General features: G+C 37.4%; 1 protein-coding gene across 3 annotated transcripts in view; it reads left to right on the forward strand.

The window, feature by feature from the left end:
- The window catches only part of LOC103145333 (neuropilin-2-like), a 112886-nt gene extending 87442 nt beyond the window's left edge, over nt 1-25444 (forward strand). For 2 of the 3 annotated variants that reach the window (XM_007562715.2, XM_007562717.2), the window contains exons 12-17: nt 75-143; nt 1327-1491; nt 6551-6819; nt 6955-7051; nt 8497-8529; nt 14565-21057. In XM_007562715.2, coding sequence (XP_007562777.1) covers nt 75-143; nt 1327-1491; nt 6551-6819; nt 6955-7051; nt 8497-8529; nt 14565-14962 — 1031 coding nt within the window. In that variant the 3' untranslated portion in view covers nt 14963-21057. Of the gene's footprint in view, nt 1-74; nt 144-1326; nt 1492-6550; nt 6820-6954; nt 7052-8496; nt 8530-14564; nt 21058-22122; nt 22186-23928 lie in introns of those variants that run through there. The other variant, XM_007562716.2, reaches the window with a different exon arrangement.
- Nucleotides 25445-26643: the final 1199 nt, after the last annotated feature.

Here is a 26643-nt window from a genome sequence, read left to right on the forward strand (position 1 = left end):
GAAAGTGTTATAGTTTTGAAATCTTTCCCTCATGCTTTTGGGTCTGTATTGATAAATGTATCGTTTCCTGACAGAAATCACCACGGTTACGGTGAGCACCACCACGCCCCGACTGGAGGAGACGACTCCTACGATGAGATCGGGTAAGCACACCGTGTTCCTCATAAGCATCACCGCATCGACAAGTTCAGATTTCTTACACATGCATTTAGTTCGAACTGTGTCGCATCCACACCCATAAAAACACACACTTACTCTCTTAAGGTCGCAGGCATGATGTCACTGTGCACCACAGAGCCTCTGGGCTTTGAAGTCTGTTACATTCAGAGTCCCACAGGAAGCTGTGTTTGAGGGGAAATAAGCTCCCACAGCCAGACTCACACTGGTGTATCATTTCACAGCTATAGGTCAACTGACTGTCAAGCAAGTAGCCTCACTGGAGTTTATCTGCAGCGGTCGTCGTTTAGTTGGAATAATTTATCATCTCATTTTCTTTCTTTCAATCTTTTTTATACTTCTTTGCCACTCAACCTTTGCTTTTATTGCCTTCTTTCATTTTATGAGTGTTAGGTTAGTAGTTCCTGACTGAATTATGTTCTCTTGCATTTACATTTTTACTCTCGTCTGTCCTTTACCCTTACTTTTGTATGTGTGAAGATATTTTTTTAAAACAAACACAGAGTCTCTCAGCTTAATCAAAACAGAAGAAAAGGCAAAGTTTCATTTTGAACTCTCCCAAGAGAAATCCAATAGTGCTGAATGAAAGAGAATATGTTGCATTTATTTTCTAACACGCGGCCATGCAAAAATCAGAAAAGAATACATTCTGAAAGTGTAAAAAGATTTTTACAAACTTTCTTTCTTTCCTTCTTTCTTAAAAAAGAAAAAGAAAATTTTAATCATTTTTGTGTTTCTTTTTGCTTCTTTTTCAGTGTTTCTTTTCTTTATGCTCTACTAAAAACATAGAATCTTACCAAGTATTTTTGGTCTTGTTCCTAGTTTTGTCTTATTCCAGGTATATGTAGGTAGATGTAGGAGCTTGTTCTAAGATTATAAATCCTTCAAATTGATAAAATGTGTACTAGTTCCACTGGCAGATTATTTCACTTAAAACAAGACAGTTTTTATATGTGATAAGTGAAATTATTTGTGAGTGGAACAAGGGATTGCTGACTTATATCTTCATACAAAGTTATTTGTAAGTTTTGTCTTATTTTAAGTGTACTAAGACATTTGCATTAGAAATACCAAAAATGCTTGGTGACATTTGGTGATTTTGCACTGTTCGTATTTATTCATGATCCGTCTTTCCTTTTCCACTCACAGCCACGACGCCATCCCTGTCGGCCGTGTGTGACTTTGAGAAGAGTTTGTGCGGCTGGTCGGCCGATCCGCACTCAGGGGTGAGCTGGACCCTGCACGGCGCCAGCGGCGGCTCAAATGGACATAACACTCATGGGACATGGCAGGACCTGTCGCTGGGATCAGACAGTAAGAACAGCGACACCTCTGACGAATATCAGCATGAAAAGCAACACACAGCACTGACATGATACCAAAACAGGAATAATTTAGAGCAGGTTTAGATTCATGAAACTGACTTTTACTAATGATTATTTATAATTTACAGCATCCCTGCTGTGGCTAAGGCATGAGGTTTAAATGAAGCAACTTTTTCATCACTGCTGCTTATGGCTTTGCATATGAACACATAGCTTTGCCAATCAATCTCTGTGAATACTTGTGACAGCTAATAAGACAAAAACAAAAAACTTAGCAGACTCGCTTTGAGGGATTAAAATGAGAGAAATTAGTAGGGGTTAAGCCTATCTGCTTACTTCCAGTTTAGAGTACAATAAAGAAAAATAAATGCCTTAAAATAAGTGAAAGTAAAGCTCTTACAAAGGCAAAAAATGCTTAGGTTTTTCATCTCTTAATTTTAGTATCTCAAAACAATGTATGTTTCACATGCAAAACATACATTGTGTCCCAGGAATTCACAGTTTTTTTTTACATTTCTGACTTTTTCTGTCACACACAAAGTGATATCTCTATTTGTGACTCTGCTTTGTCCGTGTTTAAATGCATAGACTTGACTTAAACATGTTATCAGCAGTGAATGCCATTCTCTTTTTTGTGTTTTGTTTCTACTTCCAACCAGACCTGGCTCAGCTTGACTGCGTTGCCTTAAGCATATTGGGAACCCTCCGGAGCCCTGTTGTTTACCCTAATCACAGTGTTTTCACTGGAAAAGATGACTAGCAAAATTGTATTTGATATTGGAATACAACAGCGACACGTTTCATGTTTGCAGTGGGTTTTTTTCAACAACAAAAGAGAAAATCTAACTTTTTATGTATCTTATAACAGACAACATGTAGACTTCGCAATTTTTGAATCCTATGCAGGTTTAAAACTTAAAAATTAATAGTTACTCAACCATACGGAAATATTCAAGAATATATTTAACTCTCCAAGCTGTTTGCAGGCAGCTTCAAGAAACGTCTCATTTTTCAGGCAATTTCTAAACAAGTCTTAAACCTTTTTTAGAACAAAGCTTTTTTGAGCTAATTAACATCAAAGTGTGGTGGAAAAAAATCACACATCCCAATGCTGTGAGGAACCACTGGAAGCAACCATGATGCAAGGATTTCTCTCTTGATTTCCTGAAAGTGTGTACAGTGCCTTAATTAAAGTCTGGAGAAAAATGTTAGCTTAAAGAGCTTCCTCTCCTATAACCTACTGAGTTGACAACTTACTGAGTTGTCTGTATTGTTCTTTTCCCCTCTTTTTGTCAAAATATAACACACAAACACAACTGTTTTTATTTGCTCTTTGCACATATTTTATCTCTCATTGTGTATTGAGGCTTTTATGCACCTTCTGGCCACTTTATTAGGTACACTTGTTCAATTGCTAGTTAGCAAAGATAGCCTTTCAGGTGTTTGCAGCAGAAACTCGTTGCACTTTGTTATCTGGAAACAGTAATGGAGACGTTTTGATGTTGGAACTGAGTACAATAATGGAATGATGCACCACGATAAACAACTCAGATTAAATGTGTTTTGACAGACATGACGATGAGTTCACTGCACTTCAATGGTCTCCACAGCCAAATAATACTAGTCAAATCTCAGTCCCTTGTGTTTGTTGTAAAGTGAGAGACTGGTGTCAGACTGGTGTCAAAATCTGTATGATACTATGATGTTGATATCGACCAAAATATCGGAGTGTGAAAAGCACCTTCAAATACCCATGCCATGAAGAACTACAGAAGCTCTGGAGGAAAATGAGTTCAGTCAAATACTGATAAAGCTTTGCTAATAAAGTGGCTGCTATGGGTATATCTTTGTTCCTTACACTCATCTGGGTTTTCTGCCCTTTTTTTCCCCTGTTAACTATCATATATTTTTCTTTCCTCTAATGTTCTTACAAAACTGTCTCTGTTCTCAGTCCTCGTCTCATTTTTCTTTGTTCCCCTTACGGCACCATGCCTCCTTCAATCCATCCCTTTGTTATAAGCTCTTCACCTCCATTTCAACTCACATTGCTTAGTATAATTTTAGCATTTTCTCTCCATTTTCCACCTCCAGCCCTCTTTCTCCGTCAGTCAGATTGCCTTCTCCTCTCCTCGCTGACCTCTCTTCCATATCCCTCAGTGGTGCTTTCCTTTTCTCCACATCTGTGCATCTTTAATAAGAGCAGGAGGATAACTAAGACTGTTTTATCAATCACACCTTCACGTTATCATAAAGCTTACACATCTATAAGGTGCACGCACATTGCCCAGGGCAGTTAGAAGAGTTGATGGCTTTGACAGGAGTGTTACTGTTACTCTATGCACTGCAAAAACACAAAATCTTGCTAAGTATTTTTGTTTTCTTTCTATTGCAAATATCTTAGTACACTTGAAATAAGACAAAACTGACTTGCAAGTAATTTTTCAACAAGAAATAGGAGCTGGTTCAAGTTAATAATCCCTTAATATTGATGAAAACGTAATTATAGTGAAATAATCTGCCAGTTGAACAAGCTCTTATGTCTTTCTACAAAGTTATTTGTAAGTTTTGTTTTATTTCAAGTGCACTAAAATGTTTGCTCTAGAAACTAGACCAAAAGTCCTTGGTAGGACTTTTGGTTTTTGCAGCTTTCAATGCTCCACACACCTCTCCACACCATAACTTTAACCTATGACTAAACATTCAAAGTTTGTGGGTTCACTTCCTTCCCACACATATATGACCTTGCTACGTAGCAAGGTTTTAATCGTATCTGTTGAAACCATCGAGTTCACGGTTGACTGGACAGCTCCTTCGTAAAAAAACTGAACCGTGACACGAGGCAAAACTCGAACGCCTATCTCTCTGGGCTGCGCTCTGTGTGTGTCTGTGTGTGTGTGTGTGCTTCCCTGTACGTTTATGTGATGATGTGAAATTGACTTAGCAGCACCCCTGTCTCCTTGTTTGACAGCAACATGACATTAATTCTTGTTCTACAGCAACATTAGCGTGGCACCCCGTCTGCAAGCTGTCTGCGTATGCAAATCTGATGGGCAGCCCCTGCCATTAAGAGTCCTTTTTTGGGGGATTTAAAAGAGAAAAGCCAACCAGAACAGAGCTCATGAGTTATTTTATTTCTTTTTTGAAATGTGCTGAAATTTCTCACGTTGGGCTATACACAGAAAAAATGCTCCTTTTTTTGTGGAGGTATGTTGAAGTAGCCCGTTGTTCAAAAAACATAATCTGAATGACCCAAGACTCTGTTCAACTTCTATCATGTTTGCAACTTTTAGATGTGTCCCTGACCAACACATCTGAATCAAATGGCTGAATTACCTCCTCTGCTAATGACATGATTATTTGACTTATAATATTTTCAACTCCAAAATGCTTTGAAAAGAAGGATAACAAGAAGTTTACACCAACATTCTTTCATTAAAGACAAGGTGGATAATTTCCCATCAATGTGCCAAGAAGTAAAATGTTAGTCTATGATCTTGTCTTTTTGAAGACTCAGCCTTGTGTAGAAATGTATGCACATCTTATACCAGCAATAAATGCTTTTAGCATAGAGCTCAGAACAAGTCAGTGATTGATGGACAAACCTCCAAACACACTAACAAAGAGGTAAACATAAACAAGGAGACTGAAAGTGGGACCAACGCTCATGTACAAAGATAGCATCGAGTGATACAGGATTTTTTTCCTCTTTCCCTCAGAGCCAGTTCCGCATCTCTGTTTCTCCCATGGAGAGTTTTTAATTAATTCCTTCCCTTTGTACGTCAGCCAAGATCAAACGTGGAACGACAGAAAAACACTGCAACTTTTCCCTAAGTGTACTTAATGAGCAATGGTAATTTAGGTCCCCCTTTTCTCAATGCCTCCAAGTGAAGAGCTGAGCTACCTCAAATCTAATGCATTATTTATTGAGCACAGAGTGCTGCAAAAGCTGCTCAATGTTTCTTGTAATTCTGAGAGATGGGTGGATGGACAGACGGACAGATGAATTAAAAAAAAAAAAGTAAAACTGTCTCAAGGCAAAATGACTTTGTTATAAAGCATTGTGTTTGTGATTAGGCTTTATTTAAAGGAGACCTAAGATGCAAAATCAACTTTTTGCATGTTTTTTTTTTTTGGCCTGATTTTGTGTCTGGAAAAGGAACCATTTCAAAAACGTCCCGGTTGTTGAGATTGTTGAGTGTCGTCACCTAGCAAATTAATCAGAGCTCCAGCATGTTTGGCCAGCTGGTTATGCACTGTACAATGGCTGCTGAAAAAGACAAGTGTTTCACTGTAGACTTACTATTCATAAACCACTTGGTGTATTCTTGTTGGTTGTGCATTAAGCTCTACTTCTGCTTTTCAAAGATGGACAGTTGTATAATTGTGCATCTGTTTGCAGGCATTTTCACATGCAAGTGTAAATGTTTTGGGGCGTGGCCAGCAGCTTATTTGGATTTAAAGTGACAAGAAGCCCTAAAACATCTCATTCTGAAAGGAGCTCAAAGTAGGCAGAACAGCACAGAATAAATCTTATTATCTAAGAACAAGTTTGTGCAAAAATGTAATGATCATGGTTCATATTGCACCTATTCTGTAAAACTACCCAGTGGTGGTAATTTCTTGAATTATATGCTTTAACTTGCTACAAGAACGCAGATATACATATAGTAAAATGTTCTCAAAACATTTTTTTAATGAATATTGTTTCAATAAAACTCTGTTATACTGCTGTGTTTATATCAAAGCGATAAAAAAGTTGAACTACACCAGTACAATCAGTAAAACTGTGCATTTTCTGATGCTTTTAGTACATTTAAAAAGCAGAGCCCATTAAAATAAAACAATTTTCAATGTTAAAAACTGAAATTTTATTGAAGTTACAATGTAACTAAAACTATCTGTTGTAAAAGACAATAAAACACCTTCTTATGGTCACTGACGAGTCAAACAAGGGCTTAACCTCATATTTACTTGTATTTATTTTACTAAAATTCAACTAATCTACAAGATTAAAATCATGTAAATACCATCTGTTTCTCTCCTTCCAGATTTTTCAGGGAACTACCTCCACCTGGATGCAGGCAGCCACACCCAGCGCAAGAAGGCCAGACTGCTGAGCCCCGAAGTAGGGCCAGAACGAGGTTCTCTCTGCCTTCTCTTCTACTACCAGCTCCAGGGGGAGGCGCAGGGGACTCTACGGGTCCTGCTGAGGGACAGCGAACAGGTGGAGACCCTCCTATGGGCACTAAAAGGCGAGCAGGGGCCACACTGGAGAGAGGGCCGGACCGTCCTTCCCGAAAGTCCCAGAGAGTATCAGGTAGGCAGATGTTGACAATTTTCCAGTCATTATAAGCTTTGGATTAAAAAAAATTATAGGATGACTCTTTTTATTATGTGTTTTTTGGAAATAATAAACAAATTCCTCCTGATAAGACCATTTTTTCTGGCACAGGTGGTGTTTGAAGGGTTTTTTGATCACCCAACTAGAGGCCACATCAGAATAGACAACATCCACATGAGCAACAACATCGAACTGGGGCAGTGTGCACGTAAGTCACAAGTCTGTCCCATATGGCGGTATTTGTTTGTTCTGTGTTTACCTGGGATCTGGATGAAAAAGGGTAAATGTTAATAAAACTGATCTAATTTGCACTTGCATGTGTCAAAACGAGAAAAAAATGCATATAAATAAGAAATGAACGTAGCAGCAAACGACCTTTGGGCATGGATTTTAATCAATTTTTCATTATATCTCCCTCTATCTTTTCCTGTGCCATCCCATCCTGTTGCGTCTTCCTTCCTTCCTTCTCACCCTCATTGTCTACGTTTTTATCCACCCCTAACATCTGAAGTCATCTTCCCCAACTTGTCAGACATCATGCAGCAAAACTAAGTTTATGCTCACAGTTTGTGTAACCATACAGATTTCAGAGAAATGACTAGAAATAATGCATAATTGCATACAAACAGACAGAAGCCAAACTGTTAAAAACTGTGAGATCTGTGGCTGTTACCACACTCCAATCACTTTTTTCAAATGATATATATATACGATCCCACATTTTTTGGAGTGAACCTTACAGTATGACCTGAGTTTTTCCACCAATTTTCTACTTTTTTAATCAAATCTCATCTCTCCCTTTGCCTGTATGATCTTTATTTTTTCCGTTTCTCACTTTGATAACCTCCAGCAAATAATAAACAGCAGCAAATTTCAGGTCATGTTCCCATGAACCTTTGACCATCCTTACTTCCCAGTCCTCCTCTTCCTTTCTATTCACACTGTCCCGTAACCTTTTCACCCCATCTTCATCCATTTCCTGTCTTGTACTTGTCAGCATGCTTGCTGACACTAGAACTGTGTTTAGGAAACAGTAAGAAATGAGGTCATGAGATAGAAGGAACTAGGAAGAGCGGGATCGGTGAGAAAATAGAAAAAGTAGCTGCAGTTTCTCTCCTTTTTACGAGAAAAACTCCTTGTATGACGGGCATATTAGGACTATTGTATATAGAAAATAAATCTCAGACACTTTCCAGAAAACAACTAAGAAATTATTATTTTTTTCTCAAATATTTCAATATTTCTGAAATTAATCTAAGGAATTTGGAGTATTTTCTAGCAAATTATTGACTTTTCAAACTTAGAAAATTATATATATTTTTTTAGAAAATGATTTCTGAGATTATTTTAAAAATTTCTGAATTTTTCGGGCAGAAATTTACCCCCTTTTTTCAATCTACAATGACCCTCATACACTGTCGTACCTTTTCATACAGTTCCTATTTTAATAAAAAGTTTGCATCCTCTGAAATCTAATTTGCAGTAAGAGAGCCCTAAATTATGAGTTATACATTCACATATTTGAAATCCATGTTGTAAAGGAAAGTTTTAGATTAAATATTCTACACAAATGGATATAAATGACATTTGGTAATTAGTTTTTATTAACATTTCTGGTAACATTTCTCCCGTTTCCTTCTTTCTCTTTTGCAGAGCCCCTCCCTGCTTTAACTTCAGGCATTCCTAGTAAGTTCTGCTTCTTGTGCATTTGTACATCCTTCGCCAATCTGTCTGTGCTTCCTGCTTGATGCTAAGCTCAGCCTGTAGCATTGCACTGGCCCAGAGCAACAGTTTTAAACCGTGGGGAATCTCACTGAACAAGTCTCAACAGCTCGACTCAATTCCCAAGAGTTTGTAGGGATTTTGATTTCTTAAGATGGTGTGAATTGAGTACTAATGTGTAGTTGCCTGCAAAAGACAGCAGTCAGCACTTTTTTAGTAGTTTAATGAGGGATTTCTGATGAATGACCTACTCTGACTGCTTGGAGAAAAGACAACCAAACAACATTACTTTGGTGATTAACTTTCTGCCAAGGACCTTTCCGGTGCTGTGCCCATTTGTTCAAGTAACTTACTGCCACACACTATCCAAAGTGTTACAAGAAAGTACATTTTTGTGGTTATTTTCTGTGATTAAAAAGGTGAGTTGCACCGATATGAAGTAGGAACATCTGCTATCTAAGTCCAGTTTGGAAAGTCAGGGGCCCCTAATGAATCCCTAATAAATCCAATAACATTATGGCTTCCACATGATAAAAGCAATAACATACTGTTCATTTGGAGTTGGACAGAATCATCCTGTTGCGCTTGTTCTGCAGTAGTAACTAGTTCAGCATAAAATCAAATCAGGTTTTCTGACTTTCAAATAGAAGATGTTAAGCTATGGGTAACGTCAAGTTCTCACTACCAAGTACATAGCATTTGCCTTAAATAATGCAAATTTACTGAAGATAAACATTTTAATGCTGTTTTTTGGACTTAGTTGCTGTCTGAACTGAGTCATGCAGGAGAAGTAATTTCCCATTGTGAGTCAACTCTGTGCTAGCACCTTAAATTAGATGCCAACACATGCAATCAGCACAGGTTATGGACCACAACCACCAGCGACGCGCTGAAACACCCTCTAAAACTCCTCATAACTCATCAAACACCAAATGTACCTTAAAATATCATCATAAAACAGGAAGCACAATTAAAAAAAACATATTCAAAGATGTAGAAGATATGGAAAGATATTCAAAGTACATAGATATGCAGTGAAACCCTTGAATAGCGAAAATCTGGTCTTGGTGGGAATGTGGGAGGCGCAGCCAGTCAATGCTAAAGAAAATGAAGTGTGCGCCTGGATTGGCTGATTTGCAAATGCCAGCCAATAGTATGTCTAGTTATTTTAGCTTCCAAAGCTGTATTTTCTGTCCTGGGTGAAAAAAAATCTGCAAATACAGTATGACTTGGAGTTATGGTCCACTGACAAATCCATAAATATGTTAGGTTTAAGCCTGAATATGGCTAACTGCATTTCAATAGGACTCATTTACTCACCTCTGACCTCAACTGGACAAAAATAAATAAATAAATAAATAAAACTTTCACATTTCTGTTAGCTTAACAGCGACTCACATTAGGTAATGACAGCCCCACAAAATCTCCTTAATTCTCCAAAATAAGACTGAACAGACTGCTATGACAAAAACAAAAAATATTTTACTATATGTGACATCGTTTACGTGGATTTTTTTTCCAACCAAATCAGAGAGAAAACTATTTTTGTATTGTAGTTGTTGCAATATGTGTAACATAATTGACATAATAAGCCCTTTTAAAAGGAGTTGGGGATGTTTGACAGCTGGAATTTGATACATTGATCATAAAGAAAGAATGATGAAGGTTGATTGAATGGATCTTTGCATGAGGCTCTGCATGGTGGGGTGATGCTTTTGGTGATGCACAGTTTTTATTGTGACATAAAGGTGTGTTTGTGGTCGAGTTAAATATAGCAGTATTATGTGCTGCAAAATGGGTTTCCTCAAAGAAACGTGTTAACTTTCAAGACCTCACATTATAAATTACTTTTGAATGAAGAATTAAGCTTGTGAGGTCAATGGGATTAAGAGAAGTGCCTCTGTTTACACCCAAATATCTTCATAAAGCTTATTTTATGGTCACAGAGGAAGTAAGATTTTTTTTTCACACCATCAGCTTCACTTCTACTTTTTCACTCTCCCTGTCTTATCACTCATTTTATATTAACTCCCTCATCTTTTTCTTTCTATGCTCTCTAATTTCTTTCTCCTAAAGGTCTTGCTTTGTTACTGGTTCTAAAAAAAAAGTCCCTGATCTCACCTGAATAAAATGCAGAGCTGTTCACCATCCAACTTCTCCTTCTCTTCTCTTTTTCCTCATTTTTTTTTCTCTTTGAGTGTTGCTCCTTCAGCCTCAAATAGCCCAGCCTGAGAGGAGATAAAAGGCTTAGGCAGATTATGCTCCCGGATTTCTTGTTTTCAAAGTCTGGGTTTGGGACGTGATCCACTGGCTTTGCGTGTTCGGTTGTTTAGAGAGCTGACCGTGATGTTAAAACATATCCGAACCCTCTGAGTAGAATGTCAGAACTGGCGCTTAGTTGTACATTTTGTATATTCAAGGGTAAAATACACATTCAAAGTCAGAGTATTTGGCCTGCGTAAGCAGAACTGACTCGCGTTTCCTACATCCAGATACAATCCCAAAAATAGTAAAAACCGAGAGACAGCTCAAGTCAGCTGAGTCATAGCGCAAGTATTTCACCTAATCCTCGCTGAGCTTTTTACAGTTAATTCCTGGACAGTGATCATATGACTCCTGTTTTAATGGCAGTGCAGGTTCTACGTTGTAGTTCTTATGGGACTAAATGCCAGAAACAAGGATTAAAAGCCTCCCTTGAGATGCTTGTTAAAATATGACCCATCCATTATTGTAAATCTTTACAATGTGCCAGGTTTTTTTTTCCCCATTGATATTCATTACTGTGTCGGTATTAGTGGGAAGTGAGGCTTAAATTATTTCTGCCGCATTTACAGTCAACTCAATCAAGATATTATGCTTTGTAAATCATATATGGTTTCTGCTCTTAACTATATTACAACTATTTTCTGTTTTACAAATGGGATCTGAAGCACATTAAAAATACAAATTAAGCATTGTCAATAAGCATGTTCCCATCAAGATTTTTCAAATTCAGATCCAGTTCATTAAGGAATAGTGTCGGCACCAAAACCAAATTTGATGAAAATCATGGCTATATGATGTTTACAACAAAGTAGCATAAGCGTAAACTAAGATAATAAGCTACATTTTATCAATAGTATTAGATTGAGTTTGTTGGCCACCAAACCAAACATGTTTGGTTTGGTTTGGTGTCCATTGTTTCCAGATGGACTTTGGTAAAACAATTTTTTTTGTTTGTTTCTAGAGATGTATGTGATCCGTCAGTATTCAGTAAACTCACGTGTTTCCCCTAGCTTAAACCATTTCTGGCAACTGTTGCCTGTACCAGGTAAACATGCTAACCATAGCCTAGCTAAACACAAGGTAATGATAATATGTCTACTCAGTTTTAGTATGACTTGTTGATGATCAAATTTAGAGCAATTACAGATAATCACACGCACAGAAAACCTGCAGAAGAAGTGATTTTCCTGCTTTATAAATTTATTACCAATTTAATGGCTATTTGTCTGGGTTACTATGGTTACTATATATTTACAGTGTGTCTGAGCACGAGAACAGACCTGGAGTGGACAATATAGCCTTTCAATCTGAATATCATTTTAAAGAGTGAAAAAATGTGCATAGCTTCTAATATGGCTTTGCTACTTGTATCCACGTAAATAAGCCTTTATTTAAAAACCCAGACAGTGTAAAATGTCACTACTGTTTGTGCTTGACATAAAATCACAGACAATACACTGAGAATAGGTATTGGGACTTCAGTTTAGTCTAGGACTCCGATACCAAAACAGACGTTTTTTTTCTCCCCTTAAAATTGTCTCTTTGTTCACCACAAAGCAATTTTGAGTCCAGACCTCACTGAGAGCAGCTTTACTATCACAGTAAACTCTTAAATAGCGTATCTGAACTTTAAGATAAAGTCTAAATGAAGTCGACTGGTTTCCTTGTGATTCTCTATCCCGCTCCATCTTTTCATTATTTCTCTTTCCTTTCTGATCCCTGGCTAGTTGTTGCTCGTCTGAGCTCTCTTTCTCTTTTTTTCCTGCTCATTTCTCTCTGTTTCTTTCTGTCGCTCTCTATTTCTCTCCACAACAACTTCGTTCTCACAGCAGGTTCCTCTCACAGTGAGTTGACAGAGTATTGAAGTTTCAGTCAAGCCCTTTAATGCAGGATTAAAGATATCATGGCAGGATTAGCTCTTTCCCTCCACTTCTTTACCCTCCCACCCTTCTGCGGTCTCACTTTCTACCGACCCCTCTCTGTTTCTTCCCATTCTCTCCTCCAGTAATACCTTCTCTCTTATCCTTCCCCCAACCCTGCAATTTTGTTCTCTCTTTCTCGCCACCCGAATTTAGTTACTCTTGACCCCCACAAAACAGAACAAAACAACTCCATCAAGGCTTAGCGTTCCACATTTTTTGCTTAGCCAGACTGAAATAAATCGTTCGCGTTCTCTGGTTCAGTTTGAGCGCATAACTTGGGCCTTTGCGTGTCAATGTGCAGCAGATGCTTGTGATGTTTGCATCAATCAAGATAAAACGTTTCTGGCTGTGTAGATCTTAGACAATGTAGCTGAAATTTAAAGATGAGTGTGTTTCTGCCTGATTTTAAGTGATATTCAGTGAAAACCATCAAAGGTTTTATCCTTTCTGACCAACACCGCTCCTAGGGATCTCAAGCTTTCAGTACTCATGCATATTTATGTTGCTTGTAGGAGTATTAGACTTTGGCTATGTAAAGTATGCATGAGTAGTCAGTGTTTCACTTGCAGGTATAGTGCACTCAGTGAAACAGAGCAGATGGGTGAGGCAGTCTGAACAATGATTTGAACAAAAAAAAACGTGTATTTTAACATCTGGAAAATCTAAAATCTATTGTTTCAGTGTCTTTTTTATATTTTTACTTTTACTTGAGTCTATTTTGTTCTGGACATTTCAGTAGATCAAGGAACACCAATAAAAACAACACCATCAGTCAGCAATAAAATCCAACATGATGAAATAAACCATATAGTTTAAAAAATCTACAACTCGTTTGTACTCTTGGGAATTTAAGTTCAGTTAGCTCTGCTTTACGTTATTTTCTATTTTACTTCATTACATTTTTGTAACATTTTATATTATTTTATAAAAACATCAAAAACTGATAATACACTATATAAGTACAGCTTTTATTCGTCTCTAGTTCTATTTTGTTCCCTCAATAATTTAAATACAAATTATATTATATTATATTATATTATATTATATTATATTATATTTGCTGTGTAATACTATGATTAAAATAATTCCAAGGAAAGAACATCTATGCATATTCTTAGTAGGTTTATCTAACATTAAAATTTTATGAACTTCAGACCACAAAGAAGTCTAGACATATTTAATTTTTAAATAGATTTTTTTGTTGTTGTGGTATTGATTTTGTTTGAGGTTTCAAAATGTATGCGCAAATAAAATGAAATGATTTGTTCTGTAAACTACTGGCATGTCTCCCAAATAAAAATACAGTGATTGATTTTTTTTTTCTTTTTTGTTTTGCAAATAAACATAAATTGGTCAAGGACACAAAAGGATAGCATTTCCAAAGAATAAAGTAAAAAAAAAAATCATGTTTAAACAAAACAACACATTGATATTTAAACATTACAAGAGCTCAGAAATCAATATTTAGTTAAATCGGAGCTTTCTCTGCATCTTGGCATGCGCTTTTAGATTGCTGTTGGATTCAGGTGATCAGTCTTTTTAAGCAGAATGATGTGTGCCTATGCTGGATTTATGGAAATAAAGCTTTTCCAGAGCTATAAATCATATAATATTGATACTGTATTATAGGAGATGCATCCAGCTGTAAGCATGCAGAGAAATTAAAAGCTTGTCAGATCTGCCATGTCCAGATAAACATCTGTCATGTCCAGATAAACAGTCAATCTCCAGCTTTAAACTCTTCAATGCAGTCTGCATGCCTGCCTCACTTCTCCACTGAGCCAATCAGTAATGTTTCCTCCTGCCCTCCAGGGGGTGCCATATCTGGGATGAGGCCCACTGTAGACGCAGTGAAGGTGCATCCGATCCCTGCCTACTGGTACTATGTGTTGATGGGAGGCAGCGCCTTCCTGCTGTTGATAGGTCTGACTGTGGTTATGGTTCTCTGCTGCCAACGCCGCCACTGGATGAGTAGGAAGTCCAACACTGGCCACCACCACCACCATCATCACCACCATTCGGTGATGTACCACAACAACGAGCCAGCCTATCAGCAAGATCCAGAGAGCTACTACCAGAGTCAAAACCCCAGCTGTAACATGTTCTGCAGCACCAACCAGAACCACCTTTACCCGGGAACAGATTCCAGCCTGGAACCCAAACTCATCATAACGCTGGAGAAAGACGACAGCTATGGCTCCCGCTGCTGAAATGACTGGACTCTACTGACTCATACGGTTTCAACAGGACAATATGGTCAAATGAAGAGCTGAAGAGTCTGATCCTTTTCTTCAAAGAAATAGGAACTCAGCAACAACAGCTCTGTCCAGCAACGATGGAAGTGCTTCAGCTCTTCTTGTCGATAATGGATCAGTGCACACTTCTGGGTTGGTGCCTGACAACGAAGTCATGTCCTTGAAGATGGAGAAGCTTCAGCTTCCAGTTCTACTGTTTCAGCATAATGATTTTTGATGTCCTTCATAGTGTTGATAAGTGTAAATCAGACTAGAGATTAATTGGATCTTCAATTAAGCATAAGCAAACTTACATCGACCACCTACCAAATTGTTGGAAAGACTGCATGGATATGCAATCAGCAATGTCAGTGTTCCTCTTTTCTCAGAAAAGTTTGGAGGATGCATTTTGTTTCAGCACTTCTTGGAGTCTTAACGAGGAAAGTTTATTTGTCAGAGAAGGAAAAAGGACAGAAAAAGACGAGAGTATTGGTGTGACATAAGCAGAGGGTTAGGGAGATGAATCCCGCAATAAAAATGAAAAGTGATAATTGCACGGACAGTCTTAAAAACATTTCAAGCCTCGCGAGTTACTTTGAGTGTTTTTTTTTGTTCATCAAACCTTGGATATGCCTTTGATAAAAATGTGCTTTAAAACTTTCACCTCTTTCCCACCATAGTTTGAGATTGTGCTTCAGTGTCAAATCAAAATGTGGATGATTGCCGAATGTTGCCTGGACCTTCTGCCTGTTGGTTAATGTTTCAAACTAAAACTCGATGTTAGTCTTACACTTGAGTGACTGAATGAAAAAAACTCTTAATTCAAAAGGAATGCTTTCATTCTGTTTTCTGTGCAACAAACTTTTATTCTCCTTCGTGGAATTGACGTTTCACTTTGGATGCATACTCACCACAGTTTCCAGGTCTGCTTTAAGTCAAGAAATGAGACCAAACATGCTGTGATGAAAATGACTCTCATTTGTTTAGGCTGAGTGTCATTTTTAAAAAAAAAATGTTTTAGTAATGCTTATATCAGGGTTCTGTTGAAGAAGCTTTTGGCTTAATTGTGTTGTGCAGCAACTTTAAGTGTTTAAAGGCAACCAATATGAACAAAGATATGAACAGAAGCTTTAATAGAGTTGGTTTGATAAAAGTATAGAAATAAAAGTTGAGCGGTTATGCTTGTATTTATATATGTTTGATCATCCATGAGAGAAGTTTCTTAATATCTAAAGATTGACACCAACCTGCCTTTTTCTCTCAGATTAAAGGAATTTGGACAAATTCCTTTTAATTAAGGTTTGGAGAATGTTTATATATACAATCTTTTTCTTATTGTTTACATGTACATGTATGGATATAGCAAATCTCAAAAGTGTACACTGTTAAAATGTGAGGAGTTTCGTGAAGTATAAGTCAGATAAATCCTGTACAATTTAACTGAAAAATTAACATATCTGCAGTGGAGAAAAAGTTAAAGGTTTAAATATTTTACATTTCTTCACCCTTTCTGCAAAAGAATCAATTTATCCAAGGGATGCAATTTGAAAAAATCTTATGAAGCTGAACTGTTGAGCAAAAGGTGATTCTGTAAAGTATTCATACTTAGCAACCATGTAACCCTGTTTTACATGTTCCACCTGACACATTTGTTTTTTGTTTTTTTTCAGTTTAATTAATCAGAATTTTCAGTTCAAATTCAAAAACACCATTGATCCCAAAGGGATATTAAAGGTTGTGATAACTCATATTACTTCAAAACTCTTGAAGTAGTTAGAGTAAATGGTGATGCTGTGGGCAGGGAAGATCTCCTGTAGCAGTCTGTATTACAGCAAATTTGAAGAAGCCTCTGACATATATCTCACAATTAAGGTGGGAAAAATGAGAAATTGTTTATTGTTGTTGTTTGTACAACTTACCATTTTAATCGGGATGTGTACACTTTTTAGATCCAGTGTTAAAATTTATATTTATTTAAGAGTGCCTAACTGTGTATGGATTTACATATTTTACTGCATACTCTTATACTTTAAATGCATTTTGAGATAAATATTTCTCGAAACGTTTTAGCTTTTTTCCTGATAAGTTGGTAAACTTTATTTGCAATGTTGAGATTGAGCACTTTTCTTTCAATTTTGCAAGCTGTGGGTCATTTGTAAATTTTGCTGTGATTATGTTCTACACTTAAACCAATTTAAGTGTAGATTGGTTTATACACACCACATGTTTTATTTAGGGCTGCATAATCTTTTACGGCAGGTCTGAGAGAATATTTTTGTTGATTTTTATTTATTATTTCTTGTCACTGCTTACAGTTGAAGCCATTTGCATCCAAGTGTCTAATTGCGACTCTAATACAAAAATGAAGCAAATCAATACAATAGCAGTTTAATTTGCTTGTTAAAATGTCTGTACTTGCAATCAGCATCCCGCCGTCTTGTATCTTCTGCTACACACCTACATCACTCTGTTCATGTCTAAATCCCCCCCTGAACATCCCTGTTTCAATATCTTCTCCCTTTCTTTTCTGCAAATCCTCCCAGTTAAAAAAAAAGAAAACAGAAGAGAGTAAATGAGAAGCAGTGATGGAGGGGAGCAGAATCTCTCAGAGGAGAATGGCCCATTAAGCGAAACCCCTTTTTCCTCCTAAGAATGCTCCCCGAGATGGAAGGAGATGAAAGAAGGGAGGGGGAAAAAAGGATAGCTGTCCATACTTTCTAAAGATAGATTTTTCTTTTTACTCTGAGAGAGAGGCTAACGGGAAGGCAGGTTGGGGGATTGGATTGAAGATGGAGGGCAGGTCGTTTCAAACACAAGAGCAGATGAAAGAAGTCTTTTGGGAACACTGACAGAATGATGAAGGCATGCATGACACAAAAAGTATTCATACCCCTTGACATTTTGACATGCTGTCACTTTATAACCACACACTTTAGTGTGGAAGTTTATGATGGGTCAACACAAAATAACAATTAATTGTCAAGTGGAAACAAGAAATTAAAATTCAGCCTCCTTTAATCTAGTAGCCATTAGTGCAAGCAAATGCCTTCATGAGTCACCTTATTAGTAAACAGAGTGTGATTCTGTGTGATTTACGTCGACTGTAATGCATGGAGGTTCGCTCATCAGGTGGGCGAATCTGTTGAGAGGACAACCATTAGTCATATGGTCCATAAATCTTGACTTTATGAAAGAGCTGAGAGAAGAAGAAAAAAAAAAACGTTGTTGCAGTTTATTTCAAGGTATGTTGAGGACACAACACATGAGAGAAAGAGGCTCTAGATAGATGACGCATAAAAAAATGATTTGATTGAAGCAGAAAATGATGTGAAACTAAATTCACATGACCATAAACACATCACACCCGTAGTAATGAAAGGTGGTGGCAGCATCATGCTGTGAGGATACATTATATCAGCAGAGGTTACATATTTTTTCCATTTAACGGCTTTAGCCAAATAGTTATGTTTTTTTTTTTTTAAATAACTGTTTTATGTGTTTTGAACTGGTGATTAGTACCTTACATTACTAATCAGTCTGTCACATAAAATTCCCATCAAATAATGTTAATGTTTGCGGTTACAGCATGACGACATGTGAAAAATCTAAAGGGGTACAAATACTTTTGCAAGGAACCTGCTTGCAAACCAAATGAACCAATATGCACCAGTGTGAGGTAATTATCCAGATTTCCACTGAGCTCCCATAAAGTCAGTTTAAATCATTATTTTATGGAATAGTTGTTCTCTGCATTGACTTATTTCATCATACTGCAGCTCACAGAATGCAGTTTTGTGCTTTGGTCAACAAGTATTTCAGTTATTTTGTGCTTGCATATCCATTCTGTGCCTTCCCCAGCTCCTCTTTCTTCAATTTCAATCAACTTGTGCATGATTTACACATTAGATGACTCATTCCAGCAGCCCGGTGCCATAATCCAATCAATGTGAGTCCGAATTCAAACCGAGGAATGATATATGGCCGTATTTATGCTGTGCTACTCATGCACTTTTCTGTTTTCATTCGTCCTCAGTCTATCAAACTTTTTAAAAGATTTGGAAAACATTTCACCCGGAGCTTTTAAATCAGCCTCACTTCCCTCCATCATGGACTACTTTGAAGCCATTTAATATTCCTAATTAGTTAATGGAGGCGATTGCGTTCATAAAACCCTGCAGTAAGCATTTTTATCCTCCAAGGCATCCATTTTTTTTTTCATGTCTTTCCTTCTCCTTCTCTCTTTTTTTTTTCCTGTAGAAATATTATCAGTGTGAGCACTCTAACAGGTCCTCGGGCTCCTGCACAACCAAAAGTGGCAAAGAGCCATCTCCATCTCTGCCTGAATGAAAAAAGGCCTCTTTTTTTATTCCTCTCTTTACTAATTGAAGAGAGGAGAAAAATGGGACTAGAGGGAGTTTTAATCCCTCTTCAGATCCATGTGATAATTCTTCTCAGGATTCTAGCCTGGAGGCTTTAAGCCAGCATCATTAAACATTGTTCAACGGTCATCTAAAGACTGTCCAAGCTCCTTTTTCCCTTACTTTGTTTTTGCCATCTCCCTGTAAGTGATTTGATGTTTTGTCGAGGCCCACGGTGGTTTTATTTGATCAAAGACAACAGAAGTTTAGAGCTCAGAGAGACTGCTGTGAAGGGACGCTTTTACATATTCACAAGTCGGAGCTTTAGTTGTACAGCAAAAACAGATTGCAGGAAGACATCAAAAAGGTTTCTAACTTGCATACATAATCTTTTAGTTACTGAAATAATCAAGGCTTTTCTTGATGTAATGCTTTTTTCTCCTTGTTGGAACAAATAATTGTGTCAAAGCAAAGTTGAAGTAACTGAGGTAGATCTTTTTTTTTCCTCCTCTCTGCGAAATGCACCAATAGCATAGACAGTGAAAAATAATCCCACAGCCTGATGCTTCCATCTCCATGTTTTTACCTTGTAAATTCCAGACCTGTCTGAAAGCATAAACTTTTATTTCTTTGTCCAGTGAGACTGTTGTTTTGGGTTTTGGGTTGTTCTAGAACACCCTAAACAATATTTTTTTATTAGCTGGAGACTAAAAGACAGTTCAGTGTTCCAGTGGTACAATAATCCCAAATTTTGGTTGGATATTGAAAAGGTGTCCAGTTTAAGCTCATAAAAGAATTAAATATCTCAGTTGTTCATAGGTCAGATCCTGTCTTCAGCCACAGCAGAGTCATATTACCTGTAAAACAAAAAAAAAACAAAAAAAACTTTCTGTCTCACTGGAGCATAAGTGATCCTTCCTGCTGTTTTAATTACTGGTTACTGGTTACATTTTGCAGCTTCATTTCTTTTCTTCTAAACTGTTTGTTCCTTTCAACTCAGACATCTGTATCCACTTTTTATCAGAACTTTACACTAACTCGTGTGCATGGTTGTCATGGTAATTTTAGGCTTTTAATCATCTATTTTAATAATTACTTTCTCATGACGCAATACACCTAAACTCCCATCTTACACTTGATCACATAAGCTTTGTAGTTTCCAGCAAGCAGAAAACTGACAGAAAACTGTCAGTGTAACCAGTTTTCTGGTCACACTGACACTTTTGGCAAAATCGACTAAGTTAATTTAAATCCTGGAATGGTCTTCACTTTTTATTGAGGTTTCAAGTTTTCTGCTTATACATTTCATATCCAGTTTTGCCTGTAATTCTGATTTGTTTTACTGTCTCCCTGTTGATGTTTACTGAGAAATTTGAAAACATTTCTCCGTCTTGTATTTTCCATCCAGTTTGTGCAATGCACCAGTTTTAAAATGTGTGAACCCACAGCATGATGTTGCCATCACCATTCTTGGCAGTTAGAACAACATCATTAGGTTTAACCAAATATTAATACATACATCTGTCTGTTAAAACTCCAGATAATAAAGTGTACTCCCCTGATTAGATAATGCAAACCTTTCACTAGTTTCTATATTGGAGATCATTTTTGACTCTTGACATAGTAAAACACAGTCATTAGTTAAAAACAATGTTTATTTGCACATTTTGCTGTTATTATTGTGAGAAAGGAAATAAACTGTTGTTGATTTGTGTTGGACTTTGCTGATATGAAATGTTGATGCATAACACAGAAAATGCTCATTCTCTGATCGGATATGCAAAGGTACATCTTTGTTAATATAGGGTTTGTTTCTTCTTTTTCTTCAGCTTTGTATGTCAACTTTTTATAATAGAAACCTCAAATTTTACAGCGGGTGTCCTTTAAAAGTTTTAATCTCACTGTTATTTACAGTTAAAGGAGAACTTGAAGCTTGGAGTTTATTGAATCTATAAAATTGAAGATGCCAAACTTGTCTCATGGATGAATGACCTTATCTAACGGAGGAAATGAGGCTCCATATCTTTTTTTTTTCTTTTCCCTGCACACCCTAAATTAAGTTTTCGCCTCCTATCTTCTGAATATCTATTACAGTTTCTGGTTATAAAGTGCTTTTGGTTCCTAATAAATTATTATCAGCTCCACAGATATTGCTCCATTTTTATTTTTATTCTCAAATCGACCAGAACAAGAACTGAGCCTATAACAAAGCCTTCAAAGTCTTGCACTCAGCAGTTTTAACATGGTATTTTAGCTTGTTGAATTTCTCTGGCTTGGTATGTAAAAGAAAAATGGTTGTGGTGAATGTGAAAGTAATAAAAGTAATATTTTTTTATCAAAATAAAAGCTTTTGTGTGTCTTTATCTGTCTTTCTCCTCCCTATCTTCACACTCTCTTTCAATCTCCCAACTTTTCTTTTCATTTATAAGCAAATAATAATAATAATAATAATAATAAAATAAAAAAAAACACTGATCCTTATCACCCTATGGAACTGGTGGGGAGCCTGGCTGAAGAGTACAGCGTTATATTCTTCCCTCGACAGACTGAACACAGACACTACAAAAGGTTTCTGTGTGAGATTTGTTGTTTGATCTCTTTAGAAAACTTTAAACGAGATCAAGGCGATTGTACCGAGCGATTTCCATCTACAAATGCAGCTGCTGTGTGCTGACAGCGTCGGTGATGGACTGATGTTATCACAACATGATCTAAACTCTGGAGTAAGTGAGTGGACAGGGGAGATTAATGCAGCTTTTCTTTCTGTCTCTCCAACAGATCAGAAGCCTAAAGATTCCGGAAACGATCCTGTTTTCAATCACAAGCAGCACATCAATGAAGGTAAGGTCCTCTCCTCCGGCAGCCAGAGGCTACACTGTCTGTCTCACCCACACACTTTAATGGAAATACTGTTAGCAGAGGCATGCCTGTAGCTCTTCTTTATACATGAAGTTCCACAAGAAATAAGCCTGTGGCAGCAGTCTGACAGAGTTTGCACAGAAGGAAGAAGAATGTTAGCGAGCATTCAAACGATTTTTTTTTTTGCATGTAGTGTCTTTTTTTTGTCTTTGTTTTTCATGTTTCAATGACCCATAAAGCACGACAGACAGATCACTCCTGTACACACAGAAAAACATGACTGTAGCAATCACAGTCTAGAGAATTTTATTTTATTTTATTTATTTTATTTTTTTTGCTTTTTCCAGCCCCTAGACATTTACAAGAGAATACTTGCAGTTTGTCTTCTAAAATGCTTGTTTACTGTCTGTCTGGAGCGTTTTTCTGTGTGGGCTTCTCATAAAATGCTAAAAAAGAGACATTTGCATCACTGTTTTACCACATAGATAAACAGGCATCATTCTGAACCAATAAAAGAAGTTTAGACATTGAAAAGCCTCAACACGTCTGCACTCTACATTTTGCAGATGCAAAATGCAAAATATAGTATTTTTGTAATAAAAGTTTTTAACCATAAAGACAATTAAAAAGGTGGGTTTAACAGTTCTTCATGTTTTTATGCAATACATGTGTAGAAAATCTACAACAGAATGGCAGCAATTGTACAAGACTTGTAAAAGTAATGTTGAGGTTTTGATTTATGTTTTTATGTAGGCTACCATTTACAAGTTTTTGCCCTGGGTAAAAATTTGATGATTAATTTCTTCTAAATATGAATACATGTTTTAGTTTAATTTCATTAGCTTTTCAATTACAACAGATCATGTAGTGCATATTGATACATGTAATCTTTTTGCGGTTCAAGACATTTTATTTTGTAAGTTAGGGGAGAGAAGCAGCTTATTGACTTAAAAGATCAGAGGTGTCCAACTCCTACATCAAGTGTCTCCGTTCCAACATAGCAAAGGCGATCACTGAATTATCCTCTCAGTATGTCATTAAGTTCTGCAGAGGCCTTTGGAATTCGGAATGTAATGTCACAAATTAGCAAGCACCGCCTATCACCTAGCAACCCCAGTCAAGCCCACCCCGTTACCTGGCAACCCAAGCTGAGCTTCAGCATTGGGTCAGTTGGTTTCACTTATATGCAGTGGCTGCTGGAAAGACAACTGTTTTGTTGTTGACTTAACATCCAGAAACCACTTCCTGCATTATTGTTGATTGTGCATGAGGCTCCACTTCTGCTTTTCAAAGATGTATAATTGTGCATCTATTTGCAGTCATTTTCACGTGCAAGTGTAAATGTTGAGTTGGAGGGCGTGGCTGCTTATTTGGATTTAAAGTGACAATACGCCTTAAACAGCTCATTCTGAAAGGACCTCAAAACGGCAGAACCGACCTGACTAAAATCTCATTACCAAGAAAAACTTTGTGGAAAAAATGTAATGAACATGTTGACCTATCTTAACCTGTTCCAGGAAACATAACAGGTCGCCTCTAAGGACAAGGATTTGTCAACCCTGCTTTAGATCAGACCACATCCATGCATTAGAACGACCCAGTGAAAGCCCAGACCAAAATTGAAAATGTGTTGCAAAACTTCCAAGATGGACAGAAACTTTAGCCTGTAGGTTTTTATCGCACGTGTAAAAGTATTTTTTCCTAAATTTCTTGTGTTGTCTCCAGATTTTGACTTCACTGGCTGGCCGTCGTCCTTCTCCACCCCGTCCTCCGACATGGACCCATCCTCAGTGACGCTGGTGTCGGAGAAAGACAAGGACAACGCCTGGCTGTACACGCTGGACCCCATCCTCCTCACCATCATCGTGATGAGCTCGCTGGGCGTCCTGCTGGGAGCTGTTTGCGCCGGCCTGCTCCTGTACTGCACGTGCTCGTACAGCGGGCTCTCCTCGCGCTCCTCCACGACGCTGGAGAACTACAACTTTGAGCTGTACGACGGGATCAAGCACAAAGTGAAGATAAACCAGCAGAGGTGCTGCTCAGAGGCATGAGGAATGACGGACATCCCCTGAAGATTTTCCTTCCTTCTTATTTGGACAGAGACATGAAAAAGAAGCCCTATCTGAAATTTCAACCCTCGTCCCTGCCTGAAATCTTGCTACTCCTTAGCTCTGATGTCAAACGGGGGTAGCACTGAACTCTCTATGTGCTGGCGGTGGGGGGTCTAGAGCGAAGGAACGTCTGATCCCTGATTCCCCTTAAGCAACTGAGTCCCTTTTCTCCTCTGCCTGCAGGAGAAACCTGCTCGATTCTAAAAGCCTGTGAATGAATGATTGAATGAAGGAATGAAATAAAAGAATATAAATGACTGAAGTACCATAAGATACAGTACATCCCACCAACCACTGGAATGAAGTGGACTTCAGCACCCGTGACAATCTGGACATTTAGACGTCTAATGGCAGCACAGTCCGGGGTGTTCTAGTTACGAATTTCTGAACGGTACTTTGCAGAACTTTAGATGTTTTTCCTCATCTTCCAAAAGAAGATGGGTTGAAAAAATCTAAGTGTTTGCATCCGATTGCTTGTGAAGACTTCTCCAGTGGTCCGTTTTAATCTGGGTACTTTTGACTCAAATCAACACATATCAAGTGAATGCCTACCATTCTAAATAGCTTAAAAAGGAAACGACGTAAAAAAAAATCTAGACCTTTTTTTTTCCAGTGAAAAAGGAAAAGGAGACAAATATTTTCTTTCCCTTTCGTTTTGTTTCTGAAAGTTTCTGGTATGAGTTCTGTGAGTTTTAAACGTCAATAAGCCTGCCATGCGGCGCCCGCTAGCTCCTTTGTCCGCCTTCGGTCTGCGCTTTGTGAAACCAGTGGCATAGAGAAGTAATGGTGACTGTTTTTGTTCTGTTTTAGACTTGTGTCCACTTGGATGAAAAAAAAAGGTGAAGAAAAAGCGAGCTTCAGTTCATAGCAGCCCTGTAGAGCTTTTTATGCCATTTTTAGACCTTTCTTTTAGAGTTTTGTTGAACTCCATGGTCTTAGCTGTTACTTTAGTCCTTTTTCTATTTTACTTTTCCCATTACAGATTATCAGTCTAAGAGTAGGGAAAAGTTATACTCAAGACAGAAAATCAGAGTTTTATCAAAAAAAAACAAACAAATCTAACATGCTGTTATGGAGTTGTGCTTTAGATTCAGTATTCTAGAGTTTTTGGTTTTTTGGTATATATATATCTATATTTTTTTGCTTTTCAGACTGTATGATGCCCAAATGATGGACAGACACTGTGTAAACAAAATGTCAGTAATTATTTTATTGCAACCTATGGATTGCCAAAGAGCTGTGTATGTGCTCAGTGGGTCTGAACAAGTGTTAAATGTGGCTGGGCGGACTGGGAGTGATGAAACGACATGATGTTGTAGCATCGCTCTCAATTCTAAGAAGCCTGTTTGGGGGCAAAAATGCAGAAAGATGACTGAAGATAAGGATTGGGAATCATACCGTTGACTTCTTTAGACACACAATGGAGCCTTAAGCAAATTACAGTATACGCTGTATTGGAGGACAGCCATTACGGAGGGCCAGTGCTGCTGGAGAGACTGATGCTTCAAATGAGACACACACTCACATCTACACACACATGCAAATATCTACGCTCCTCTGTTTTCAGGACTTTACGTAATCCTCAGGCCCACACCTCAACTTTAAAGGTGGAGTTTGGTTTGTTTGACGTTTTGCAGAGTAGGTCTGAGCTGCGAGTATCTTACCTGCAGCAGGAACCTCAGTTTGGAGAACCAAAAAGAAATCACATTTTTCTTTTTCCAGGAACATCTTGTTTTTATTGCAGTTTCCCAATGTCTACATGTTGAACCTAAATAACTTGAAATTATTACTAAAACATATTTGAGAGTTTTCCCTAAATCAAAAAATACTGTAATAATTCCAAATGAGAACTAAACCCCTCAGCTAAAATTCACTTTGTTTGTTATTTGACTCTATTTTTATTTTCTATGTTCTATTCTTGAAGTATTAGTCGTTTTGTAAGTGACTATTTTGGGGTACAACATGATACAAGTACACATTTTTTACCAGCTATCCATCAATTTCTACCACTAGTTGTTTGAAAGCGTATTTCTGTAATCTAATCTTAGTCTATTGTAAGGAAATGTGGCAACATAACTACAAAAATATTGTCACCCCTGCTCATATCTGTTATTTTATGAATAACAGATATGTTATTCATATCTGTTATGATATAACATATATCATATGTTATATAATAACATATGATATAACATATGATATATAATCTATGACTATGATTTTAGTCATAGATTTTATGACTAAAATCTAGTCATAATTGGCTAGATTTTATAAGAAAACATCAAATTTCCTTATAAAATCTTTTCACTGAATAATACGCAAATCACAT

The sequence above is a fragment of the Poecilia formosa genome, unplaced genomic scaffold (genome assembly GCF_000485575.1).
Source record: "Poecilia formosa unplaced genomic scaffold, Poecilia_formosa-5.1.2 Scaffold140, whole genome shotgun sequence".
Lineage (NCBI taxonomy): Eukaryota > Metazoa > Chordata > Actinopteri > Cyprinodontiformes > Poeciliidae > Poecilia > Poecilia formosa.